Source organism: Lithobates pipiens, unplaced genomic scaffold, assembly GCF_037356315.1.
Source record: "Lithobates pipiens isolate NorthernLeopardFrog02 unplaced genomic scaffold, aLitPip1_a1.2 Scaffold_13, whole genome shotgun sequence".
Classification (NCBI taxonomy): domain Eukaryota; kingdom Metazoa; phylum Chordata; class Amphibia; order Anura; family Ranidae; genus Lithobates; species Lithobates pipiens.
This window is the reverse complement of record NW_027507718.1, coordinates 307,709,209-307,732,349: the sequence shown is the minus strand read 5'-3', so window position 1 is coordinate 307,732,349 and position 23,141 is coordinate 307,709,209. Positions and strand designations below refer to the sequence as shown.

General features: G+C 45.3%; 1 protein-coding gene across 2 annotated transcripts in view; it reads right to left on the bottom strand.

Annotated features, from left to right (window-relative positions):
- Positions 1 to 7,591: 7,591 nt before the first annotated feature.
- The window catches only part of INTU (inturned planar cell polarity protein), a 158,954-nt gene continuing 143,404 nt past the window's right edge, over positions 7,592 to 23,141 (bottom strand). For both annotated transcript variants that reach the window (XM_077476882.1, XM_077476881.1), the window contains exons 15-16: positions 22,091 to 22,236; positions 7,592 to 8,782 (exon numbers count right to left, since the gene is read on the bottom strand). In XM_077476882.1, coding sequence (XP_077333008.1) covers positions 8,671 to 8,782; positions 22,091 to 22,236 — 258 coding nt within the window. In that variant the 3' untranslated portion in view covers positions 7,592 to 8,670. The remainder of the gene's footprint in view (positions 8,783 to 22,090; positions 22,237 to 23,141) is intronic.

Below are 23,141 nucleotides of genomic sequence, written 5' to 3'. Positions count from 1 at the left end.
GAGCTCTCCTAACACCCCCTCATTCCAGTACAGAGCTCCACTCCCCCCCCCCCCCCTCCAAGTACAAGGTTCTCCTCCCACCCACCCCCGATTCCAGTACACAGTTTTCCTCTGTCTCACATCCTACTCACAGCATGTCCGATGTCCGTGGAGCCTGCATGTTTCAGAAGTAGCTTCCCCTGTGCAGATGCCCTGCCGCCTTCCCCCTCTGCTCTCAGAGATCGGCGTATACCCGAGGGATCTGAGCGGCTGCCGCAAGAGGAGTGACAGACAGTAGGCGAGCAGCCAGCATACTATCTGCACCTGAGGTAGCCGAACTCTGGTGGGCAGCACACCCCCCCCCCCCCCCCAATGGCAGGGCCCTGGGCAAATGCCCCTTGTTAAAGACGGCCCTGGGCCTAACTCACCATTACCACCATTCCCCCCCTTGGACAAAGGTATCTTCAAGACAACCATGCATGCCTATAACGGAGGTGAAGCCAGGGTGTCAAATTAGATTTTTTACAGGGCTGTAGGCATATGTCAGCGACCAGCTGGAGATGATTGTTTAGCCATTAGATTGTTTTGATTTTTGAGGAACAAATCACTCTCTCAATACATATATAGGTGTTATTTACTAAAGGCAAATCCACTGTGCATTTCGAAAGTACAGACGCTGTAGATCTGAGCGGGACATGCAAGGAAAATAAACAGCATTTTTGCTTGCACATAATTGAATGATAAACTCATCAGAGCTTCTCCTCATTTCAGATCTTCCCCTCAGATCTACAGCAACTGCACTTTGAAGTGCACTTGTAGTGCAGAGTGGATTTGCCTTTAGTAAATCAACCCCATAGTGTCAGATTTCAGATTATTGTAGTCAGATAATTAAACAATTAAGTATTGATAGCTGTGAAATCCTGCAGTTGGCATGCAGTCTCTACAATAGCTATATAAATAATATCTTCTCGTTTGAGGATGGTTGCCTGGTTGTGTCTGGCTTCAGTGCTTTCAAGGTCACTGGCTCAAATCAAGTATGCAGGTTGGGAAGTCAAAAGTCCTCATCTGCAGGGTTGCTCTGAGCTAGTGGCGATTCACAAATCAATGAAATGAACCCAGATAGCCAGGCAACTAGAATTTTCAAAAGAAGGTCTCTAATGGTTGGGGGGGGGGCATCCATGTGCAGAGACTATTAGGCTAGTCCATCTCACCTAGAGCGGCCTGTCTTCCATTATCCATGTGCCTAAGAATTACCCTGAAATTTGTTTTTTGCCTCAAATTCCTTTTGTAAAAAAAGTAGTATATCTGCAGAGTAAGATCCAAGGCACTGCTAACTCAGTGCTAGTCTCACCAGATTTGGATTGGGATTTGGCAAGGTCATGACTGTGCTGTTCACTATTCTACCTGCAGGAGGCTTTGACATAACAAAGAAAAGCACTGATTCTACCAAGCTGGCTGTCCTCATGCAGAACAAAGGCCAGTAATGGAAAAAGGTTCCGCTGCAGAAAGATCACATGCGGTTATACCGATGGCTAGTACTTTGCCCTCTGCCTGCCCTTTTTTGGGCACCAAGAATGGCATTTAAGTCCCCAAATAAAAGGATGAAAGCCAATTCCCTGCATGCAAATTTGCAACCATGTCTGTGTGAGATGATCCCTTTCTGTGCTAAAGTACATATTCTACAAATTATGTCTGTCTATCCTGCATGGTCAACGTGTACCAACAAAATGTTACTTAAAAGAATTTTATGGTGCAAGTAGACATTGGTGGTATATTACTTCATAATAAAATAAATGCAGACAGTGAAGAGCTACTGTTATAGAATATTTATTACTCACATTTTTGTTTTGTTATAAAAGTTGAGGTCACTTTTAGTGTTTAGCTACAAACCATAGATTTTCTTTTAATCAATCACCACATCATCAGTATACAGAACACAATATTTTATTCTGTTACGTGTCCATCATGTAAGAAATGACAAAGTAAAAAACAATATGAAAATAAAATTCAGCATATAAATTTATTAAAATACATAAGTGCAAAATGAGTTTCATTTTATCCAAAAATACATTTCAAGTAAAAAATACAAAATGTATATTTAACCTTGTCAATAACAGTATGCAATATGATTTGTAAACATACAAATATATCACATATTTTTTAAAATAAAAGAAAGGTAAAATGGTAACTTTGACGTGACAGCACAAATGAGCCATTATAACTAGAGGTTCTTAAAGTGGGGTATCCCCTAAAAAAAAAAAATTAAAAGTCAGCAGCTACAAATACTGCAGCTGCTGGCTTTTAATAATCGGACACTTACCTGTCCCGGGTTCCAGCGATGCGGGGGAACGAAGCCCCCCCCTCGCTCCCCGCTCCGCTCGCGGCGCCGTCATGCATACTGTGGGCACCCGGCTGTGGCTTCACAGCCGGGCACCCACTGCGCATGCGCGAGCGGCGCAGGGCGCCGTGATACGCCGTACAGTCACCTGGGACACGTGACAGGTCCCAGGTGAATGTGCGGCGCGAGGGGAAGTGATGTCACCAGCCCGGGCAATGAAGAAGGCAGACTACGAGGGACCCCCTAGCAACCGGTATTTAGAGGTGAGTAAAAATTTTTTTTTTTGCCAATTATTTTTTTTTGATTTTTTTTAAGATTTTTAAGTGGTTTTATTTTTTGGGGGGCAACTCCACTTTAAGCAAGGTTAGCTTATTAGGTTGCTTTCCTCTGTGCCCTCATTCCTGTAGTCTTTCAGTTCAGCCCTCCTCAGTCTGGGGCACAGAAATATGTCTAGAGCCAACAATTTGTGCAACTGGACTCACAAATGCTTGGCATGGGACACTACTTTAAGCAGTGGTAAAGTATATATATATATATAAAAATTATAATAAACAAATTATATTATATATATATATATATATATACACATATTATATAATATATATATATATAAATTTTTTTTTTTTTACAGTATCTCACAAAAGGAGTACACCCCTCACATTTTTGTAAATCTTTTATTATATCCTTTCATGTGACAACACTGAATAAATGACACTTTGCTACAATGTAAAGTAGTGTGTACAGCTTGTATAACAGTGTCAATTTGCTGTCCCCTCAAAATAACTCAACACACAGCCATTAATGTCTAAACTGCTGGCAACAAAAGTGAGTACACTCCTCAGTGAAAATGTCCAAATTGGGCCCAAAGTGTCAATATTTTGTGTGGCCGCCATTATTTTCCAGCACTGCCTCAACCCTGTTGGGCATGGAGTTCACCAGACCTTCACAGGTTGCCACTGAAGTCTTGTTCCACTCCTTCATGATGACATCACGGAGCTGGTGGCTGTTAGAGACCTTACACTCCTCCACCTTCCATTTGAGGATGCCCCACAGATGCTCAAAAGGGTTTAGGTCTGGAGACATGCTTCATCACCTTTACTCTCAGCTTCTTTAGCAAGCGAGTGGTCATGTTGGAGGTGTGTTTGGGGTCGTTATGCTGGAGTGCTGTTCTGCGGCCCAGTCTCCGAAGGGAGGGGCTCATGCTCTGCTTCAGTATGTCACAGTACATGTTGGCATTCATGGTTCCCTCAATGAACTGTAGCTCTCCAGTGCTGGCAGCACTCATGCAGGCCCAGACCATGACACTCCCACTACCATGCTTGACTGTAGGCAAGACACACATGTCTTTGTACTTACCTGGTTGCCGGCACACACGAATGACACCATCTGAACAAAGTTCATCTTGGTCTCATCAGACATGGTTCCAGTAATCAGTATGCTTGTCTTCAGCAAACTGTTTCCAGGCATTCTTGTGCATCATCTTTAGAAGAGGCTTCCTTTTGGGACGACAGCTATGCAGACCAATTTGATGAACTGTGTGGCGTATGGTCTGAGCACTGACAGGCTGACCCCCCCCCCCCCCCCCATCCCTTCAACCTCTGCAGCAATACTGGCAGCACTCATACGTCTATTTCACAAAGACCACCCCTGGATAGGACGCTGAACATGTGCACTCAACTACTTTGGTCGACCATGGCGAGGCCTGTTCTGAGTGGAACCTGTCCTGTTAAACCACTGCATGGTCTTGGTTACCGTGCCGAAAGCTCAGTTTCAGGGTCTTGGCAATCTTATAGCCTAGGCCATCTTTATGTAGATCAACAATCCGTTTTTTCAGATCCTCAGAGTTCTTTGCCATTAGGTGCGATGTTGAACTTCCAGTGACCAAAGTGAGAGCAATAACCCCAAATTTAACACACATTTTAGCAAAGTGTAATTTCTTCAGTGTTGTCACATGAAAAAAAATAAAAAATAAAAATTTTTTTTTACAAAAATGTGAGGGGTATACTGACTTTTGTGACATACTATAGATATATAGGGGGAGGGGCTGTATGACAGCGAGCGGCAGGGAACACACAGCTATTGAAATGAAAGCTGTGATGTTCCCGGCGCTCTAATCAACCAGGCGGCAGAGGCAGCTCTCCTGCGCTATAGGACACCCCCATGATGGGCGGCACCAGGGGCGGACGGAGCCCCGCCCCTTTTTCAGCTCCATTATCTACCGTTTTTCTCTTTCGGAAAATTGCCAAAAAGTAAATTTTCGGCGATATGTTTCAGCGGCCGAAATTTCGGTGCATCCTTAATATATATATATGTCACCTTGCAAGGCAATGTCGTAATGTGCTAGTATGTATAGCATACTAGTACATTATGAGATACTTACTGTAAAACAAAGCCCTCCAGCAGTGCACTGTCACCGCTGACAGGGCTTCCATCTTCACCCAGTCTTCCTTCCGAGTCAATGCGCACAGGAGTCACAGTTTACAGCACAGACCCCTGAAGGAATAGCAGTGTGAGAGCGCATGCACTGGTGACCTCACTGGCTGCTGCTCTGTGGAATATCTCCTAAATGGTGCACGTTTAGGAGATATTCATTTTACCTACAGGTAAGCTTTATTAGAGGTTCATCTATAGGCAAAAGTACCAAAATCGATATTACTACCACTAAGTCAAAGTTCCATACAAGGGTCATACAAGGGGCACAGAGGTGAGACAATGAAGGTGTCAAATTCAAATACCACCTTTTTGGATGAGTTGACTTCTGGAGAAGTACACTTTAGAGAACATGAACTGGACATAAAGTACATGTAAACCCTAACACCCTTTACTTTTTGTGCTCCATTTTGGTCTGTTAAACCATATCTATTTAAGAAGTAAAAATAAGAACTCTTGAACTTTCAGAGATGCCCTGTGTCCCCTGCATTCTTCATGTGTTATCTCAGAGTCTACTTAGAACCCAAGTTCCTATCTTGGGACAAGTCAGTTAGTGCCTATGTTATGGTGATGGAGACAGTCGGATGAATTGAGTAGTTTAGCAAAAGAGAGCTGTGCAGGGCTGACGTCACTTAGTTCACAAAAATTCTCTGCGTCGTCAGTCCTGATAAAGGGAATAAAGAGCCGAGAGCATTTCTGGCAGATCAACAGGTATTTTTCTGTACTTGCAAGGGGGAAAACAAAAAACAAAAACACAAAAAACTAAAAAAAAAGGTAAATGTGTATTATTGAAGATGTACTGCGCATGTGTTTTTTTTCCCCAGACATAAGCTTTAGCATATACCTAAATTAAGTTTAAGGAAAAAAAAAAATTGAGTACAAGGGGCATCACTTAATTAATCGGATGTGTCCATTGTGCTGCTGGCTCTTCTAGCCTTTGAAATCTTCCTCCACTGATGCCCCCCACCCTGCAATCTTCCAGCGTGGGGGATTAACAGAGCTGAGGGAGCTGTGACAAGCACTCATCAAGAATGCACAGCTTTGCACTCCCTTTTTAAGCCCGTCCTGTCCATTCGCAGGAGCGGTCTTATAGCTTCCATCAATGAAAATCACTCTATAAATGGAGGAAGCAGACCTCTCATTCAGCCACCTGTCCTCTATTCATAGACCACTTTTCTTTGATGGAAGCTATAATACAGCTTCTATAAATGGAGGAAAGGAGCAGAATAGGTGGGTATAGTAAGCATACTTGAAGATTGCCTGTCACAGGCACAGCACAGCACTAGTATTAATCCCCACAGCACCTCTATTAACTACTTCCAGCCCTTAGGACATACCCATACGTCCTCATGTGGAAATGGTTATAGCAGGATCATAGCTGCAGCCATAATCTAGGTATCAAAACTTGAAACCTACGATGGCGTTTCCTATAAAAGTGATCCGAGTGGCTCTACAGCCATCCCATCACTTTTACATGGCACAGTTGGGACCACCCCTCCTCATCGCGGTTCCTGGGCTCTCTGGTGCAATCAGGGAGCCCAGGACTTCTGCTCTCTGTTGGATTTGCTGAATACAGAAGAGGGAAAGTACATCTATGACAAATGAAGCTGAAAGTGACAGAGCCGGAGCCACAAACCTGGAAGGAAGACCTGGTATGGATGGACGCCGTCTCCAGCTATGACATCACATTGCTAGAAGGCTTTGTTTTCAGATAAGTTTCACATAATATGCTAGTATTAATATGCTAGCATGCAATGCATGCCAACATTTTATGCCTTTGCCTTGCAGGTAAGGCAAGAAAAAATAAATAAAAAAAAAATAAAAAAAATATCGCTTTAATAGAAGTCGTTCCATAACTTTTATGAATGAAAAATTATCAATAAAAATGAGGATGGCAGAAAAGTTCTCCCCTCAATTTATAGATCTGTTTTCATTCATGGAAGCTAGTCACCATTCCCTCAGATCTATTAACCCTTGCCACACTGGAAGACTGCAAGGGTAGGGGCATATAGTGGAGGAAGTTTTCAAGGAATGCAGGAACCAACAGCACAAAAGGACAGATCAGATTAATAGAAAGCAATACCCATTGTGTGTTTTTTTTGCTATGCTATGGGGGCACTCGTGATGGCTCGATCTCGAACTGCTCTCTGTGTGTCTATTGATATACACAGTGCGGCTTGCCCCCGCTCCCTCCTCATTGAGTGTGACTGAGAGCAGCAGGAGCCAATCGCTCCCACTGTTCTGTCTGAGTGACTAAGGAGAGAGAGAAAGCAAGCAGCGATCCTGCTCTCGTGCACAGCCCGGGATTGATATTGGGCTCAGGAAAGTATTTGGGGGGCTACCCACAGAATGCTTTTTACCTTTATGCATGCAGTGCATTAGGGTCAAAAAAGTTCTGACTTTAGAAACACTAAGGAGAAATGTGAATATTTAGGTTTAAATTAGAACTGTGCAGGCATACCAATGACATATTGATGTTTACCCTCTTTATTAGATTTGCTCATTTAACTGAGAGACCTCCTAAAGTCGGCTATTGCTGCCTTGACATGTGCCTGAATTCATGCCTATATTGCCAGTCTTCAAGCATGCAAGTAACCATGACAGTTTCAGACACAGAGCTAGGTCCTGATGTTCACTGCACTATATGACAAGGTCCTGCCACTCGGAAGACCCTATAGAGCCAATTCACAAAGATATTTCCCTTTGTTCCAGCTGTTATTTCATCAATATCACACATTTTGTTGTTTCTTTGTAGAGGTAGCCAATTCACAAGACTCAATAATGCTTCTTATACATTAACCTTTTAATTGCGACACACATAGAAATGTTAGAGGCAACGGGGGGGGGGGGGGGGGGGGAATGCCACTGCTGGCAGTGTGTGTAAATCTATCAAGCAGACTCCCAGCTGCCATATGGACTTGGATCACTTCCATACATGCTGGTAATGGCAAGGACCCCTGTGTGTGCGCCCACATTTCCCGGGCTCCATGCGCCCATTGGCAAATGCGGAATCGGTAATGGCGGGTGATACTGGGTAGAGGGGAGGAAGAATAGTAAAGGTCTGTTCACTGACCAACCCTTCCTGTTACTGACACGGAAGTAACATGTAAAACATCACTTTTGTGTCCCCCCGTCACTTTCCCCAGCCACTATGGCTAGGGAAGAAACAAATGCAATTCGATCTGCACTTCATTTGCTATGTTTAGATCCCTGATGTCTCATCAAAGAGAACCGGTCACCAATAAAATCATTACATAGGGAACTAAAATCAAAAGCAGTTTAGAAAATGGTATTTTAATTTATTTATTTTTTTGCTGTTCTAGTCAATTGCTTTCAGTGTAATTTCCTTGCCAGTCTGAGGAGTGAACATAGGGTTCCCTAGGCTCAGACACTATAGAGCTAGCCTTAGCAGCTATGAGGGCATTCACAGAAAGATAAAAATTGCTGTTAGTATCAACTAAACCATGGACGACCCATGGACGAGGGCAAATAATAAGGAAATATCACAGGGACACTTTCATTCTTAACGTTCTTTCTGCTGCATTGCTGCTAACATATAATATTTGAAAAAATAAATCAGTACCTTGAAAAACTAGTTAGATATATCCAATACTTAATTTTATAAAAAACAAAATCAATAAATAAAATGCTCAAAAGTTCAACAACGCTATTATACTTTAAAGATTAAGTGAAAAAATTCAACTAACCAGACACTAATTGGAAATCGTGTTTAAATCAAGAGGTTTCCATTGTGGTCAGTGATCTTTCCAACAGGTTGGCAGAAATCAAGCTTTCAGTGCTATTAAATATTAAATGGAAGGCTGAATCAAGTGATTGATTTGCCACATGAATGGCCAACATAAGTGCTTGCACAGTTATTGTATTTTCAATACAAAAGTCATTGGTGTATGAAGCAGAGACCACTAAAGTGGCATCCCAAATGACAGCTTAAAAGCCAACTCAACTGCAACTTCCGTGACTGAATCGTGGAAGCAAACGTAGAACTCCTGAGGCTGTGGCTGTAGAAAGAGTCTCCTGCAATAGAAAGTAATGGTCAGCTTGTCAGTGGAGTGTTGAGACACCGGGCAATCGTTCAACAACCATCCTGTGTATTCAAGTTTCATCTATTAAGTGCTCTACTTAAGTGATTTACCATGTACAGTATTGTGTGGTCATTGTAAGCAGGATTTCATTAACATTGCACATTATTGTATATATTTATGGGGAAATACATATTTGCCTTTCTGTCATAGCAACCAGAACATCTGCACTGATTATAGTTCCTACATTACATTACTCCAACATCCTGTAAATGGAGACTTCTCTATACAAGTGTGGGATAATGTGTGTGGAAACCTGGCCATGGTATTCCAAAATAAAGAAAAGTAAAAGTAACGATTACCTTTAGATAATACGATGAGCACCAAAATGTGTGCGTCTGGTATTTCTTCTTTCAAAGGAGCTGTCACAACTGGGCTTATGCAACAATCCCAGTATTCAGCTTTGAATTACTGTAATGCTTACATAATAATTATATGCATCCTTACTTTGTCTGACCCTTTTTCTCAAGTGTCAGAATCAGGGGCGTAACTAGAAATCACAGGGCCCCATAGCAAAATGTTGTATGGGGGCCCCCCCCTCAAACAGCCCCCCCCACAAAAAAATGGCGGGGCTTAAATTAAATAGTGGGCGTGGTTTAAAATGCGTGGCTCAAAGGGGGTGTGGTTCGAGTCTGAGATGAAGGAGGAAAGAAGGAAGGAAGCAAAGAAAAGGGATGGAGGAACAACAGGCCCAGATCCTACACCACAATAGCAATATACATATTCCAGAACGTTTAACAATCAACAGATAAAGATACTCCAAACAGCTGGTGTTAGCGCTTCAATAATCCTCACCTGTACCCAATGTGGCCTGCCTGTTCCCAATGCAGCGTGGCCTGCCCATGCCCAATACTGCCTCACCTGTGCCCACTTGTGCCCAATGCAGCCTGTCCAGTGCCCAATACAGCCTTACCTATGCCCAATGCAGTGTGGCCTGTGCCCAAAGCACCCTCCCCTGTGCCCAATGTGGTCTCACCTGTGCCCAATGCAGCGTGGCCTGCCTGTGCCCAATGCAGCCTCCCCTATGCCCAATGCATCGTGACCCATGCCCAATACAGCCTCACCTGTGCCCAATGCAGCGTGACCCGAGCACAATGCAGCCTCACCTGTGCAGAGGGAGAGGCGAGCCAGTGGCGGAACTACCGGGGAGGATGAGGAATGCATACTGGAGCCCTCAAATGGCTGCTGGCAAGTGTGGGGCTGCCTCACAGTGGGGGGGCTCTGGCTCTACATCCAACTCCTGGCATGTCTCTTCCAGAGCTTTCCACTGTGATTTCCACTCACCGACACCTGGCCTGGATCCCTCCTGAATGACTTTACTCAGGACGTGCTGACCGCGCTGGTCGGGACCCCCGTGAGTCCGGTCGCGGGACCCGCGGACTCGATCGCCGCGGGCATCCCCGCGATCGTCTCACGGAGCGGCCGAATGGAGGAAATGCTGTATAAACAACATTTTCCCATTCTGCCTAGCAACTAGTGACGCTGATCTCTGCTCCATGTGATTGGAGCAGAGATCAGTGTACACTAAATGAAAGCCCAACCCCCCCACAGTTAGTAACACACCCCTAGGAACACTTAACCCCTACACTGCCACCCACTGGTTAACCCTTTTTACTGCCAGTGTCATTTACACAGGAATCACTGCATTTATATAGCAGTGATTACTGTATAAATGACAATGGTCCCAAAAATGTCCGATGGGTCCCCGACAATGTCGCAGTCACAATAAAAATCGCAGATCGCCGCCATTACTAGTAAAAAAATAAATAATAAAAAATTAATAAAAATGCTATAAAACTATCCCTATTTTGTAAACGCTATAACTTTTGCGCAAACCAATCAATAATCGATAATTGCGATTTTTTTTTTACCAAAAATATGTACAAGAATACGTATCGCCCTAAATTGAGGGAAAAAAATATATGTTTTTTTATATATTTTTGGGGGATATTTATTATAACAAAAAGTAAAAAATAATGCGTTTTTTTCAAAATTGTCGCTCTATTTTTGTTTATAGCGCAAAAAATAAAAACCACAGGGGTAATCAAATACCACCAAAAGAAAGCTCTATTTGTGGGGAAAAAAGGACGTCAATTTTGTTTGGGAGCCACGTCGCACGACCGCGCAATTGTCAGTTAAAGCGACGCAGTGCCGAATCGCAAAAAGTGGTCTGGTCTTTGACCAGCAAATTGGTCCGGTCTGAAAGTGGTTAAAAATGCAAACACTAAAAAAAAAAAAAAAAAAAAAAAAAAAAAAATCTGAAATATGTAGTAAAGATAATTCCTACATGCAAAAATGCACTGTACATTACATGTTCTTTAGACATAAATTTTTTTTCAAACATTAGTTTCCTTTGCCAATTCAAATTCAAAAAATTACCATATAACACGAATTAAAAGATCAGCATTTGTAATTTTCCTTTATGTAACCAATGACTAATGCTAGAATTAGAACAACTAGAGAAATGCTGAATGAATGTGCAGTCACAATTGCAGCCTCACCTGTGCAGAGGAAGAGGCGAGCCAGTGGCAGAACTACCGGGGAGGATGTGGAGTGCAGTCCAGTATGGAGCCCTCAAATGGCTGCGGGCAAGTGTGGGGCTGACTCAGAGTGGGGGGCGAGCACCGTCTGCACGGTCCCCCAGCCAGGGGAAGCGAGGAGAGGAAGAGGCAAGCTGTCTGTACGAGCAGAGAGCTGTAATAGCTTTCATTTGAATGTCCTGTGTTCCCGGGGCTCACCGTCACATAGCCCCACCTCTTGGCCTGCAGCCTTTGATGATGTCACATGTCCCGCATTGGACCGGTGTTCTGTCTATCAAAGACGCCGGGCCAAGAGGTGGGGCTATGTGACGGTGAGCCCCGGGAACACGGGACATTCAAATGAAAGCTATTACAGCTCTCTGCTCGTACAGACAGCTTGCCTCTTCCTCTCCTCGCTTCCGCTGGCTGGGGGAACATGCGGGAGGTGATGCCCCCCTCCACAGTATGCATTCCTCATCCTTCCCACGGGCCCCTCTCAGCTGCGGGCCCCATAGCGGCTGCATGTGCCGCTATGGCAGTAGTTCCGCCACTGGTCAGAATTTAGGGTTTACCAGAAGTCTGTCAACTACCAAACCTTATACACACACCACACTCAGACCAAGAAATAGCAAGGTTAAGCTGTTAAGAGCTTAGAAGGAGGCACTCAGGGCCCAGTCACACCTTTGTGTTTTCAGTCCATATTCAGGCAAAAAAAAACTATGATTTTTTTTAAAATGCAGACGTGTAAATTGTTAGAGATTGTTCATCTAGGGAAAATCCAATTGATTTCTGGGGGATCAGCATGTAGGATTTTATATAACCACTGCTGGAGCAAAATCGCATTATGCTGGTTTTCCTTACTCTGGATCAACTGTGGGTATAGGATTCTGTATATGGGTGTTTTCTATTTATTAACACTATTTTTTTTCTATTGGTTGAACTAGATCGACTCAGGTCTTTTTGTAAACGAGGTCTAAAAACTTTACATGACTCATGATCCAAAACTCAAGCTAAATAAAAGGGAGAAATGTAAATCTTTCATATGTATGCACAACAACCATAATACTAATGACATAATTTAACTCAATGTTAATAGTCTTGTACAATAAGCACAGTCATGGTTTGTTCCCTTTTAGTCGATCTAAAGAATGGAGACTGCCAAAAATTCTAATTTCAGATAATATACGCCTAAATTAGAGTAAAACTAGAAGGAAAAAAATTGAATTTACTACAATCAGATTAAGCCAGAAGCAGCGTGGACAATAAATCAACGAGTAAAAATGTACAAAAACCAGTAGGGAAGGAAGGATTGAAACTCCTGCCAAGTTATGTTTTTCTGTCTGTGTATTATCACTGGGAAAATCAATTCCTGCCCAAAGGACGTAACAAAAATTTAGAGGAAATCCTACAAAGCGAAAGGGGATTCCCAACTAAAGCTGGGTATATACACGTGCAGTTCTTTTTTGTTTAATCAGCAGGCAGAAAGAAGAAAAAAAAAGATAAATGCATCAAACACAAATGACATGTGATGCAGGGATCTCCCGTCACGCTACTATATTCTGATGGGGAGGAGTCAGAATGCATAGATCAGTGCTGATCGAATGCTGGTTTTCCAGCATGACTGTTAAGCCCCATACACACTATCAGTTTTTCTGCTGAGTTTTTCCTTCAGGTTTACCAAAACCATGTAGTGTAAGGGCCTGCTTGATTGCATACACATTGAAACTCTGCACTAATATGAGGTTTGACCTCATATTATATGGTTTTGCTAAATCTGAAGGAAAAACTCAGCAGAAAAACTGCTGGCTTTTGTTGAACAGACGGTACACAGCCGAAAGGCTGCTGGGTTCCTGATGAATTTCAGTCCATGTACAGTGCCTTGAAAAAGTATTCACACCCCTTGAGATTTTCCACATATTTGTCATGTTACAACCAAAAACATAAATGTATTTTATTGGGATTTCATGTGATAGACCAACACAAAGCAGCACATAATTGTGAAGTGGAAGAAAAATGATAAATGTTTTTTTTTTTTTTTTTAAATATGTGAAAAGTGTGGCACGCATTCAGCCCCCTTTACACCGATACCCCTAACTAAAATCGAGTGAAACCAATTGCCCTCAGAAGTCACCTGATTAGTAAATATAGAGTCCACCTATGTGTAATTTAATCTCAGAATAAATACAGCTGTTCTGTGAAGCCCTCAGTGATGTCCTCAGGGCCCATCAGGCCAGGTTTGCAAGATAACTGAAATACATCACAGGTGATATAATTTGCTGCTCAGCGATTGCAGTATTCTAGTCTGCATCTCCTAATAATAGTAATACCTAAAACCTGGCCTGTTAGTGGGTCTTGAGGACAGGGTTGATGACCACTGTGTTAGAGAACCTTAGTGAACAAACAGCATCATAAAGGCCACATAAAGGCCAAGGAACACACAATACAGGTCAGGGATAAAGTTGTGGAGAAGTTTAAAGCAGGTTTAGGTTACAAAAAAATATCCCAAGGTTTTAACATTTCACGGAGCACTGTTCAATCCACCATCAGAAAAAATGGAATTACGTACCGGTAATGTCCTTTTCCAGGAGTCTTTCAGGACAGCCACCTTAGAGAGACACCGGCTCCTCCCCTCTGAGGAAACACCGCCTTCAATTTCATAATTTAAGCCTCCTCCTCCCTTCGTTCCTCAGTTCTTCCAGAGTACCTCCGGCCAAACTGGGGAGACACAAGAACACGTCAAACAAATAAACTTTTTAAGTCTTACCTGACGATCTCATGCAATGAGTTCCCGATGATCTGCAACAATTTGGGTGGGAACCGGTGCTGTCCTGAAAGACTCCTGGAAAAGGACATTACCGGTACGTAATTCCATTTTTCCCCAATCGTCTTTCAGGACAGCCACCTTAGAGAGGATAAGCGAGTATATTACCTTAGGGTGGGACTACTGCCTGTAGCACCTTTCGACCAAAGGCTTGGTCTTTGGCTGACAGAAGATCCAGTCTATAGTGTCTCACAAACGTAGAAAAACTGGACCACGTTGCAGCTCTACAGATCTGTTCCGGAGACGCACCAGCCCACTCTGCCTGAGAAGTTGCCACGGCCCTGGTTGAGTGTGCTCTAATGCCCGCTGGAGGATCTAATCCCCCTGCCACGTATGCCTGCCCAATGGCTAACCTTAACCATCTAGCTATGGTACGTCTAGAGGCTTTGGAACCCTTCCTGGCCCCTGAAAATAAAACAAAAAGTGAATCTGTCTTTCTGAACTGACTTGTGCAGTCTAAATAATAAAGAACACATCTTCTAACATCTAGTCTGTGAAACATGTGTTCCTGTTCTCTAACTGGATTTGAACAAAATGTAGGTAGCACGATCTCCTGCATCCTGTGGAAACTAGAAGCTACCTTAGGCAAAAAGGCCGGATCTATCTTCAAAACCAGACGATCCGGAAAAACCTGAAAAAAGGGAGCCCTGACAGAAAGGGCTTCGAGTTCACTTACTCTTCTTGCTGTAGTGATCGCTACCAAAAACACCGTTTTGAGAGTGATCAGCTTTAACGAGCAAGATTCTAACGGCTCAAAAGGTTCCCCTGTGAGAACCTGTAAAACTAAAGAAAGATCCCAAACCGGGAAGGGGGAGCTTGAAGCTGGTCTTTGCCTACCTAGGGCCCTGAAGAACCTTACGACCCAAGGATCTGACGCTAGATGTTTCTCTAAAAACACGCTCAAAGCGGAAACCTGAGCTTTTAGTGTTCCAAGCGCTAACCCCTTATCCGCCCCTGCCTGTAGGAACTCTAGAACGGCTATAGGGCTATGCACGTTGAAGGAACCCTCTGAACACCAGCTGTTAAACCGTTTCCATACCTTTAAGTAAATGGACTGGGTTTCCTTTTTCCTACAGTTTAGAAGAGTGGCTACCAACCGGTCTGAGAAGCCCTTGGCTTTTAGCAATTCTTCCTCAGAAGCCACGCTGCCAGGTTCCATCGTCCTACCTGAGGGCAGAACACCGGACCTTGAGACAGGAGATCCTCCTGCACTGGGAGAATCCAGGGGGGTTCTACAGACAGTCCCTTCAAGATCGAGAACCACGGCCTCCTGGGCCAGTGAGGTGCAATTAGAATTAGGGTAGTGTTCTCCACTTGAAATTTCCTTAATACTGCTGGAATGAGCACTGGAGGGGGGAAAGCATAGCACCTGGAGAAACCCCAACTCTGTGCTAGTGCGTCCACCGCCAATGCCCCGTCCCCCCTGTTTATGGAGAAGAACGTTGCTACCTTCGCATTTTCCCTTGCGGCAAAGAGATCTATTGCAGGAATCCCCCATCTCCGGGTGATCATTTCGAATATTTCCTGCTTGAGAACCCAATTGCCTTCTCTCAGAGTTCTCCTGCTGAGAAAATCTGCCACCTGATTTTGTTCTCCCTTCAAGTGGACTGCTGAAAGGGACAGGATATTTGCTTCGGCCCATCTGAGGATGGCTTCCGCTAGGGCCCATAAGGACTTGCTCCTGGTGCCCCCCTGTCTGTTGATGTAAGCTACCACCGAGGAGTTGTCCGACCTTACCCTTACGTGATTCCCCCGAAGCTCCTTCTGAAAGGTTCTGAGAGCTAGATCTACTGCCCTCAGCTCCCTCCAATTCGAGGATCTCCTCGAGTCCCTCTTTTCCCAAATACCCTGTATTAATTGGGAGTCTAGGTGTGCCCCCCAACCTGAGCTGCTTGCATCGGTCGTGACCACCCTGGAGGTTGGCATGACCCACTCTAGACCTTGGGACAAATTTGCTCCCTTCCTCCACCACCAGAGGGACCTCTTTACCTGATCTGGAATCGAAACCAGAGAATCCAAAGATTCCTGGCTGTGATCCCAAACCTTCAGCACAAATAATTGTAGAGGGCGGTAATGTAACCCTGCCCACTGAACCGCTGGAAGAGCGGATGTCAGCAACCCTAGCGCTGACATGATCTTCCTTATGGAGATCTGGTGGTTGCCCTGAAGACACAACAGAGCCCTGTCTATCTTTTGAATTTTTTCCAAAGGAAGAAAGACCCTTTGTACTGTTGAGTCCAACTCGTACCCTAGGAAAGTGACCCTCTGGGAAGGGATTAAGTTGGATTTCTCCAGGTTCAGGAGCCAACCCAGGCTTAATAACAGGTTTCTTGTGACCTGTAAATCCTGAATTAATTGTGCTGGGGAAGGGGCAAACAGAAGGAGATCGTCGAGATATGCGATCACCGAGATTCCCCTGAGACGCAGAAATGCCAGAACTTCTGCCATCACTTTGGTGAAGATTCGGGGGGAAGAGGATAGTCCGAAAGGAAGCGCTCTGAACTGAAGGTGTAGTACTTCCATTGGAGTTCTCACTGCCAGTCTGAGAAAACGCTGGTGGGACTCTGCGATTGGAATATGCAGGTATGCATCTTTCAGATCTATTGATGCCATGAAGCAGTTCGGAGGTAGGAGTGCTTTTACTGAGTAAACCGAATCCATCCGAAACCTTCTGTAGGTAACTGAGACATTCAGGGGCTTCAGGTTCAGGATGAGCCTGAACTTTCCCGAAGGCTTGCGAATCACGAAGACGTGAGAGTAGAAGCCTCTGCTTGTCTCTCCTTCTGGAACCCGTACTACCACCTCCTGTTCTTCCAACTCCTGAAGAGAGGAAAGAAGGGCAGATGATTTTTCTGCGCATTTTGGCAGCTCGGTGACAAGGAACCTCAGAGGAGGGAGTTCCGAAAACTCCAAATGGTAACCTCCTCTGACGATCCCCAAGACAAACTGATTGGAGGAAATCATTTCCCACTGTGGGAGGAAGGCCCCCAATCTTCCTCCCACCGTGACCCTGTCACTGAGATTTTTTGGGCTGTTCAGGAGGGCGAAAAATTGCTCCCCCGGGTCCCTTGCTTTTGAGTCCCCAACTTTTCTTCTGCTGAACCGTACGGGGTGGTACAACCCTTTTCTGGGGACGAGTCTTTCTTTTGGCTTGTTCCCCAATTTTCCTTTTAACAGGAAAGGCCTTTCTTTTGTCTGCTGTGCGATCTAGCACCGCTTCAAGGCCTGGTCCAAACAGTAGATCTCCTGTAAAGGGGATTCCACAAAGTTTAAGTTTGGATGCATTGTCTCCAGGCCAGGTCTTCAACCATAAGGCTCTCCTGGCAGAGTTGGTCAGGGCCAAGGACCTTGCCGACATCCTCACGGATTCCGCCGAAGCGTCCGCTATGTAGGCTATCCCTTTAAGAAGCATGGGAAAGGAGGATAGAATAGTCTCCTTTGCTGTCCCTGCTTCAATGTGTGCGCTAATCTGGGTGAGCCAATACTCCATGTTACGGGCCACCACCGTGGATGCCATGGCTGGCTTAAGATTTCCCTGTGACGAATCCCAGGCCTTCTTAAGAAGGTAATCCATCCTTCGATCCATAGGGTTAGACAGTACCCCCATATCCTCAAAAGATAGATCAGTGTGTCTGGACACCTGGGAAAAAGCAGCGTCTAGTCTGGGAGATTTATTCCAGACGAGAGTCTCTTCCTCCGAAAAAGGAAACCTACGTCTTAATGCCCCAGAAAAGAAAGGTTTCCTTTCGGGATCCCGCCATTCCTTCTTGATGGTATCGATCAAGACGTCATGCACTGGGAACACCCGCTTCTTTTGTTCCCCCATGCCCTTGTACATCCGATCATGGAGTGACAATGTCTTAGTTTCTTCTTGAATACCTAAAGTGGTATGAATCGCTCCCAAGAGCTCATCCACATCCTCCAGGGAAAGCTTATACCGCGAGATTCTGCTGGATTCCCCATCCAGCATCTCTGCGTCAGACTCCCCCTGGGAGTCTGAAACGACACTGTCAATTTCCTCCTCAGCTTCCTCCCTGGGACCCTCTGAACTCTCTCCCCTTGCAGGAGGAACATCCACAGGGCTGGATGGTACACTCTGCTGCGCTGGTGTAGGAGTGCTCGGAGGCTGGGGCCACTGAAAACTGGAAAAAAAGTTTTGGAAGGACTGAAAGGTACCAGAGAGTTCCTTCATAGAAGCTACCAGATCTGCACCCTGCTCTACTGCCTGTTCCTTAAGTAAATCCTCAATACATTGTTTGCAAATAGCTTTAGACCAAGAGTCTCCCATAGACGTTCTACACGAAGGGCACTTCTTCTTAGAACCATGGGGGGACTTGCTCGTGGCTTTCTGAAAGACACAAAATACAGGAAGGGGCAGCATGAGCCTAAAAAACAGCAACACCAGCGCTACATAGAGGACCACCGGGAGTGCCCCCCCTAGGATCAACCATCACCAGGATCCCAGACACACTACCCTTCCCCCCGACCACCAAGGAGGAACACCAGTGGAGCTACTGGATACAAGTAAGGGAACACCTCCCCAGGTTTCCTCTTACCTTCGAGTGGCTGGTGCTATTATCTCCAGGAGTTTTTGAAGCCTCTGCCTCGGACATTCTCCCGTTGAGGAAGCGTGGTACGAATGCGCCTCTAACAGCTACCTGTGCAACTGTGAAAAGAGAGGCCGCACCAGCCGAACGCTAGGTTCCCTTTCACGTGCCGCGTCCGGAACCGGAAGACGCGGATCGAACGAAGGGGTCCGCCCCCACCGGAACTGACGTCGCCCGCCTACCGGTCCGGCTTCCAGCTCCCAGCCGGCTGCGTACACAGGGGGGCCCTGGACGCCTTCGTTCAGCACCCCACTGGGCGAAACGCAAGGATGAACCTCTCCAAAGACTTCCTGCTTTCCCCAAGCGAAGATTGGAGTGCGTGTAAAGGTCAGTCGAGTATTCAGCTTCCCCAGCCAACTGGACTGTTTGTTCCGTTGAAACCCCCGCGGGTGAACGAACGGACGACCCCATAAACTTCCCGCTTTCCCCAAGCGGAGTTTAGGGTATATGGACAGTACGAACACTTCAGCTCCCCGCTGATAGGACTGTCCTGGACCGACCGATGAACGGTCGGATAGCCGAACGGGGCCAGGGCTCCGCTCGGGTGGCTTCAGTTTCACCAACCGAATTTAGCCTAAGGTTCCTTGGCGATGTCTCCCCGCCGGAGGAAACACCATAACTGAGGAACGAAGGGAGGAGGAGGCTTAAATTATGAAATTGAAGGCGGTGTTTCCTCAGAGGGGAGGAGCCGGTGTCTCTCTAAGGTGGCTGTCCTGAAAGACGATTGGGGAAATATAAAGAGTATGGCACTACTGCAAACCTACCAAGACATGGCCGTCCACCTAAACTGACAGGCCAGGTAAGGAGAGCATTAATCAGAGAAGCAGCCAAGAGGCCCATGGCAACTCTGGAGGAGCTGCAGAGATCCACGGCTCAGGTGGGAGAATCTGTCCCCAGGACAATTATTAGTCGTGCACTCCACAAATCTGGCCTTTATGGAAGAGTGGCAAGAAGAAAGCCATTGTTGAAAGAAAGCCATAAGAAGTCCTGTTTGCGAGAAGCCATGTGGGGGACACCGCAAACATGTAGAAGAAGGCGCTCTGGTCAAGATGAGACCAAAATGTAACTTTTTAGTCTAAAAAAAAAAATGCTATGTGTGGCAGAAAACTAACTCCGCAGATCACCCTGAACACGCCATCCCCACCGCAAAACATGGTGGTGGCAGCATCATGTGGGATGTTTTTCTTCAGCAGAGACAGGGAAGCTGGCCAGAGTTGATGGGAAGATGGATGGAGTCAAATACAGGGCAATCTTAGAAGAAAACCTGCAAAAAAAAGAGACTGGGGCGGAGGTTTGCCTTCCAGCAGGACAACAACCCTAAACATACAGCCAGCTACAATGGAATGGTTTAGATCAAAGCATATTCATGTGTTAGTATGGCCCAGTCAAAGTCCAGACCTAAATTCAAATTGAGAATCTGTGGCAAGACTTGAAAAGTGCACTTCTATTTTATCCTGTGGGTTTGGTGTGCTTTTTGAAACCGCACCAAAACTTCTGAATTCAGTTTTGGTGCACTCTCAGACAGTGCGCCACACTTGCAAAATATAATAGAAATCTATGGCAAAGCACAGCTAGCTTGCAGGAAAGCCACAGATGCACTGCACTTTATCCGTGGTGCCGTTAAAGTGCAGCACATTTGTGTGAAAGCAGCCTTATAGAGGGTTCAGGACAGTAAGGGCTAGTTTACATTTGTAGTTTGGGGAGGGGGGGGGGGCAGTAAAACCCCATAGTTTAGATGTGTTTTTACCACATACTGCCCAACCAATGGTGTAGTATCAGGGGTCGCAATGGTGACTGCGCCCCATGCACCAGGGGGCCTGTGCGGCCTCCAGTGTTGGTCGTCTTACTTTAAAAAAGTAATGTGTTAAGTTACAAATTACTTCTCCCAAAAAGTAATTGCGTTAGTAACTCGGTTACTACATTGGAAAAGTAATTAGTTACTCAGCAAAGTAACTGACAGGGGTGGCAGCGGTGGTACTTGAGGGGGTGGCAGGCAGCGGTGGTACTTGGGGGGGGGGGGGCGTTGGCAGCGGTGGTGGTGCCATCCTCTCTCACCACCACCTCTGCCTCTTACTGATCCCAACCCCCCACCACCACTGCCTCTTACTGATCCCACCCCCCACCACCACTGATCTCATCCCTACCGTACCCCCCCCCCCCCCCATCACCTCTGTTGTAGAAGTGATGGTGGGTAGGGATGGGATCAGTAAGAAGCAGAGGTGGTGGAGGACTTAGGATGGATCGATTGCACTGCAATTCGAATCGTCAGAGGGATGCCTTTCCTCATGGGGAGAGGGAGAGGGAGAGAGAGAGACCCTCACTCGATTGGTGCCAGCTGACTTCATTTTTCAGTGTCCGCTCCCTACATGCTCTCTCTCTGGATAGGCGGGGTGGGATGGGGCAGTCCAGACAGTCTCTCTGAGTCTCAGCCACTTCTCAGCTCAGCGGGCGAAAGCCCCCCTCCCCGCGGCGGAAAGAGCGGCCAGGCAGCGCGGCGGACCTTTTGGGCGGGAGATGTAATTGCGGTGACTACAGCCCAAGTCATGGGAACTGAGTTACCATGAGGGGAAGAGTAATCAGTTAGATTACTCGCTACCCTCTAAAGTAACTGCGTTAAGTAACTCCGTTTATTTTAAAGGAGTTACTTACATCACTGGTGGCCTCCCCATCACATTCTGTTTTATTACACTTGGACAGGAGGGGCTGTCATATACAGGAACTGATCTTCTCCAGTTTCCTTCTGCAACCACTAAAAGGAGTCTTCTCCTGCTCTCTCTCTCTCTCTCTCTCTCTCTCTCTCTCTCTCTCTCTCTCTCTCTCTCTCTCTCTCTCTCTCTCTCTCTCTCTCTCTCTCTCTCTCTGGCATTCAGTGGTTGCAGGAGGAGAATGTTCATTATGCTATTCAAAATTCTGAACTAGTTCATTTCCTTGTGGCCTGTAACCAGTTACCAAATCACTTAAGTGTCTCTCACTATTAAAACGGTTAAGCACCTTTGTTGTATACCCTGCTTTAGACAGTTATCCACAGAACGGAAGATTTTCCCTTACCACTTGTTATTGGGACATTTCTAACATTCTGGACTTCGTCTCACTTTTCTTCCTTTCAGCAATAAAAAAAAAAAAAAAAAACCTTGACAGAGGGTATATCCCTTATCTACTCTATTCAGAAGTAAAACAAACCACCCCCCACCAAACAAAAATAGAAATATACCTAAAGTAAACAATGTCAATGCCTGTTTTGCTTCATAAAGTTACAGGAAACCATATATATTACATTCATCAGTCATGTATCTTACCCTATAGCCCAGTAAGACATGGTGGGTGGAGCTTTCTTCTGATCTGTCCAGTTCTCTGGAGCACATTCAAATAAAATGCCATGTTCCTTAACTGGACCCAAACCTACGAAATCTCGACATGTGTCTGCTTTGGAAGGACTCTGCTTCTATATAAAATATAAAAGATGCTTATGAGCTTTAAAGGAACCAAGAACTGTATAATAATAAATTCCTCTGCAGGCCAACTTCACTTAAGTGAAATTTCAGTTTTGTGTGGTTGTCAAAAGACAAGATCATATGCCAAGTTTCCCCATGTCCCTTGGGAGCACCAGGCATGTGATTTTCAACAAATTATCTAAAGTCATTGCATTCACTATTACCAACCCAAATCATGGCAGATCTCAGTGATTTTCCATGATGTAAAACAAACAATTGAATGGTCCAGGTGCAAGAGGATGACATTATTGAGTGTCTTAAGGGAGGTATGGAGAAAAGCTAGTGCCAAAATATCTTTCCAATAGACTTATGCCGCGTACACACGACCGGACTTTTAGACGGACTAGGTCAGACGGTCTTCCCGACGGACTTTAGGCAGAGGTCCGACTGACTTTCTGAACGAAACGGACTTGGCCACACATGACCGGACTAAGTCCATTCGAAAGTCTGTTCACTTTGAATGTGATGACGTAAATGGGACTAGACAAGCAAGTTCAATAGCCAGTAGCCAACAGCTGCCATTGCATTGTATTTGGTCCATCGGACTAGCACACAGACTAATGATTTTCCCGATTTCTAGTCCATCGGACTGTCAATCGGATAGATTTGAATCATGTTTTATTTCTAGGTTCGTCTGACTTTTGGGGACAAAAAAAAGTCTGGAGCCCACACACGATCGAATTGTCTGAAGGATTCCGGTCCGCCAGAAAGTCCGGTCATGTGTACGTGGCATTAGCTGTAAGGAGCCAGAAAGTGATTCAACCCAATGGCACCAACTAAAACCGAAAGGTTACATCTGGGTTAAGTGAATATAGAATTTACAGTGAGAATTGTTCTTACCCCTGACCATTTCTTC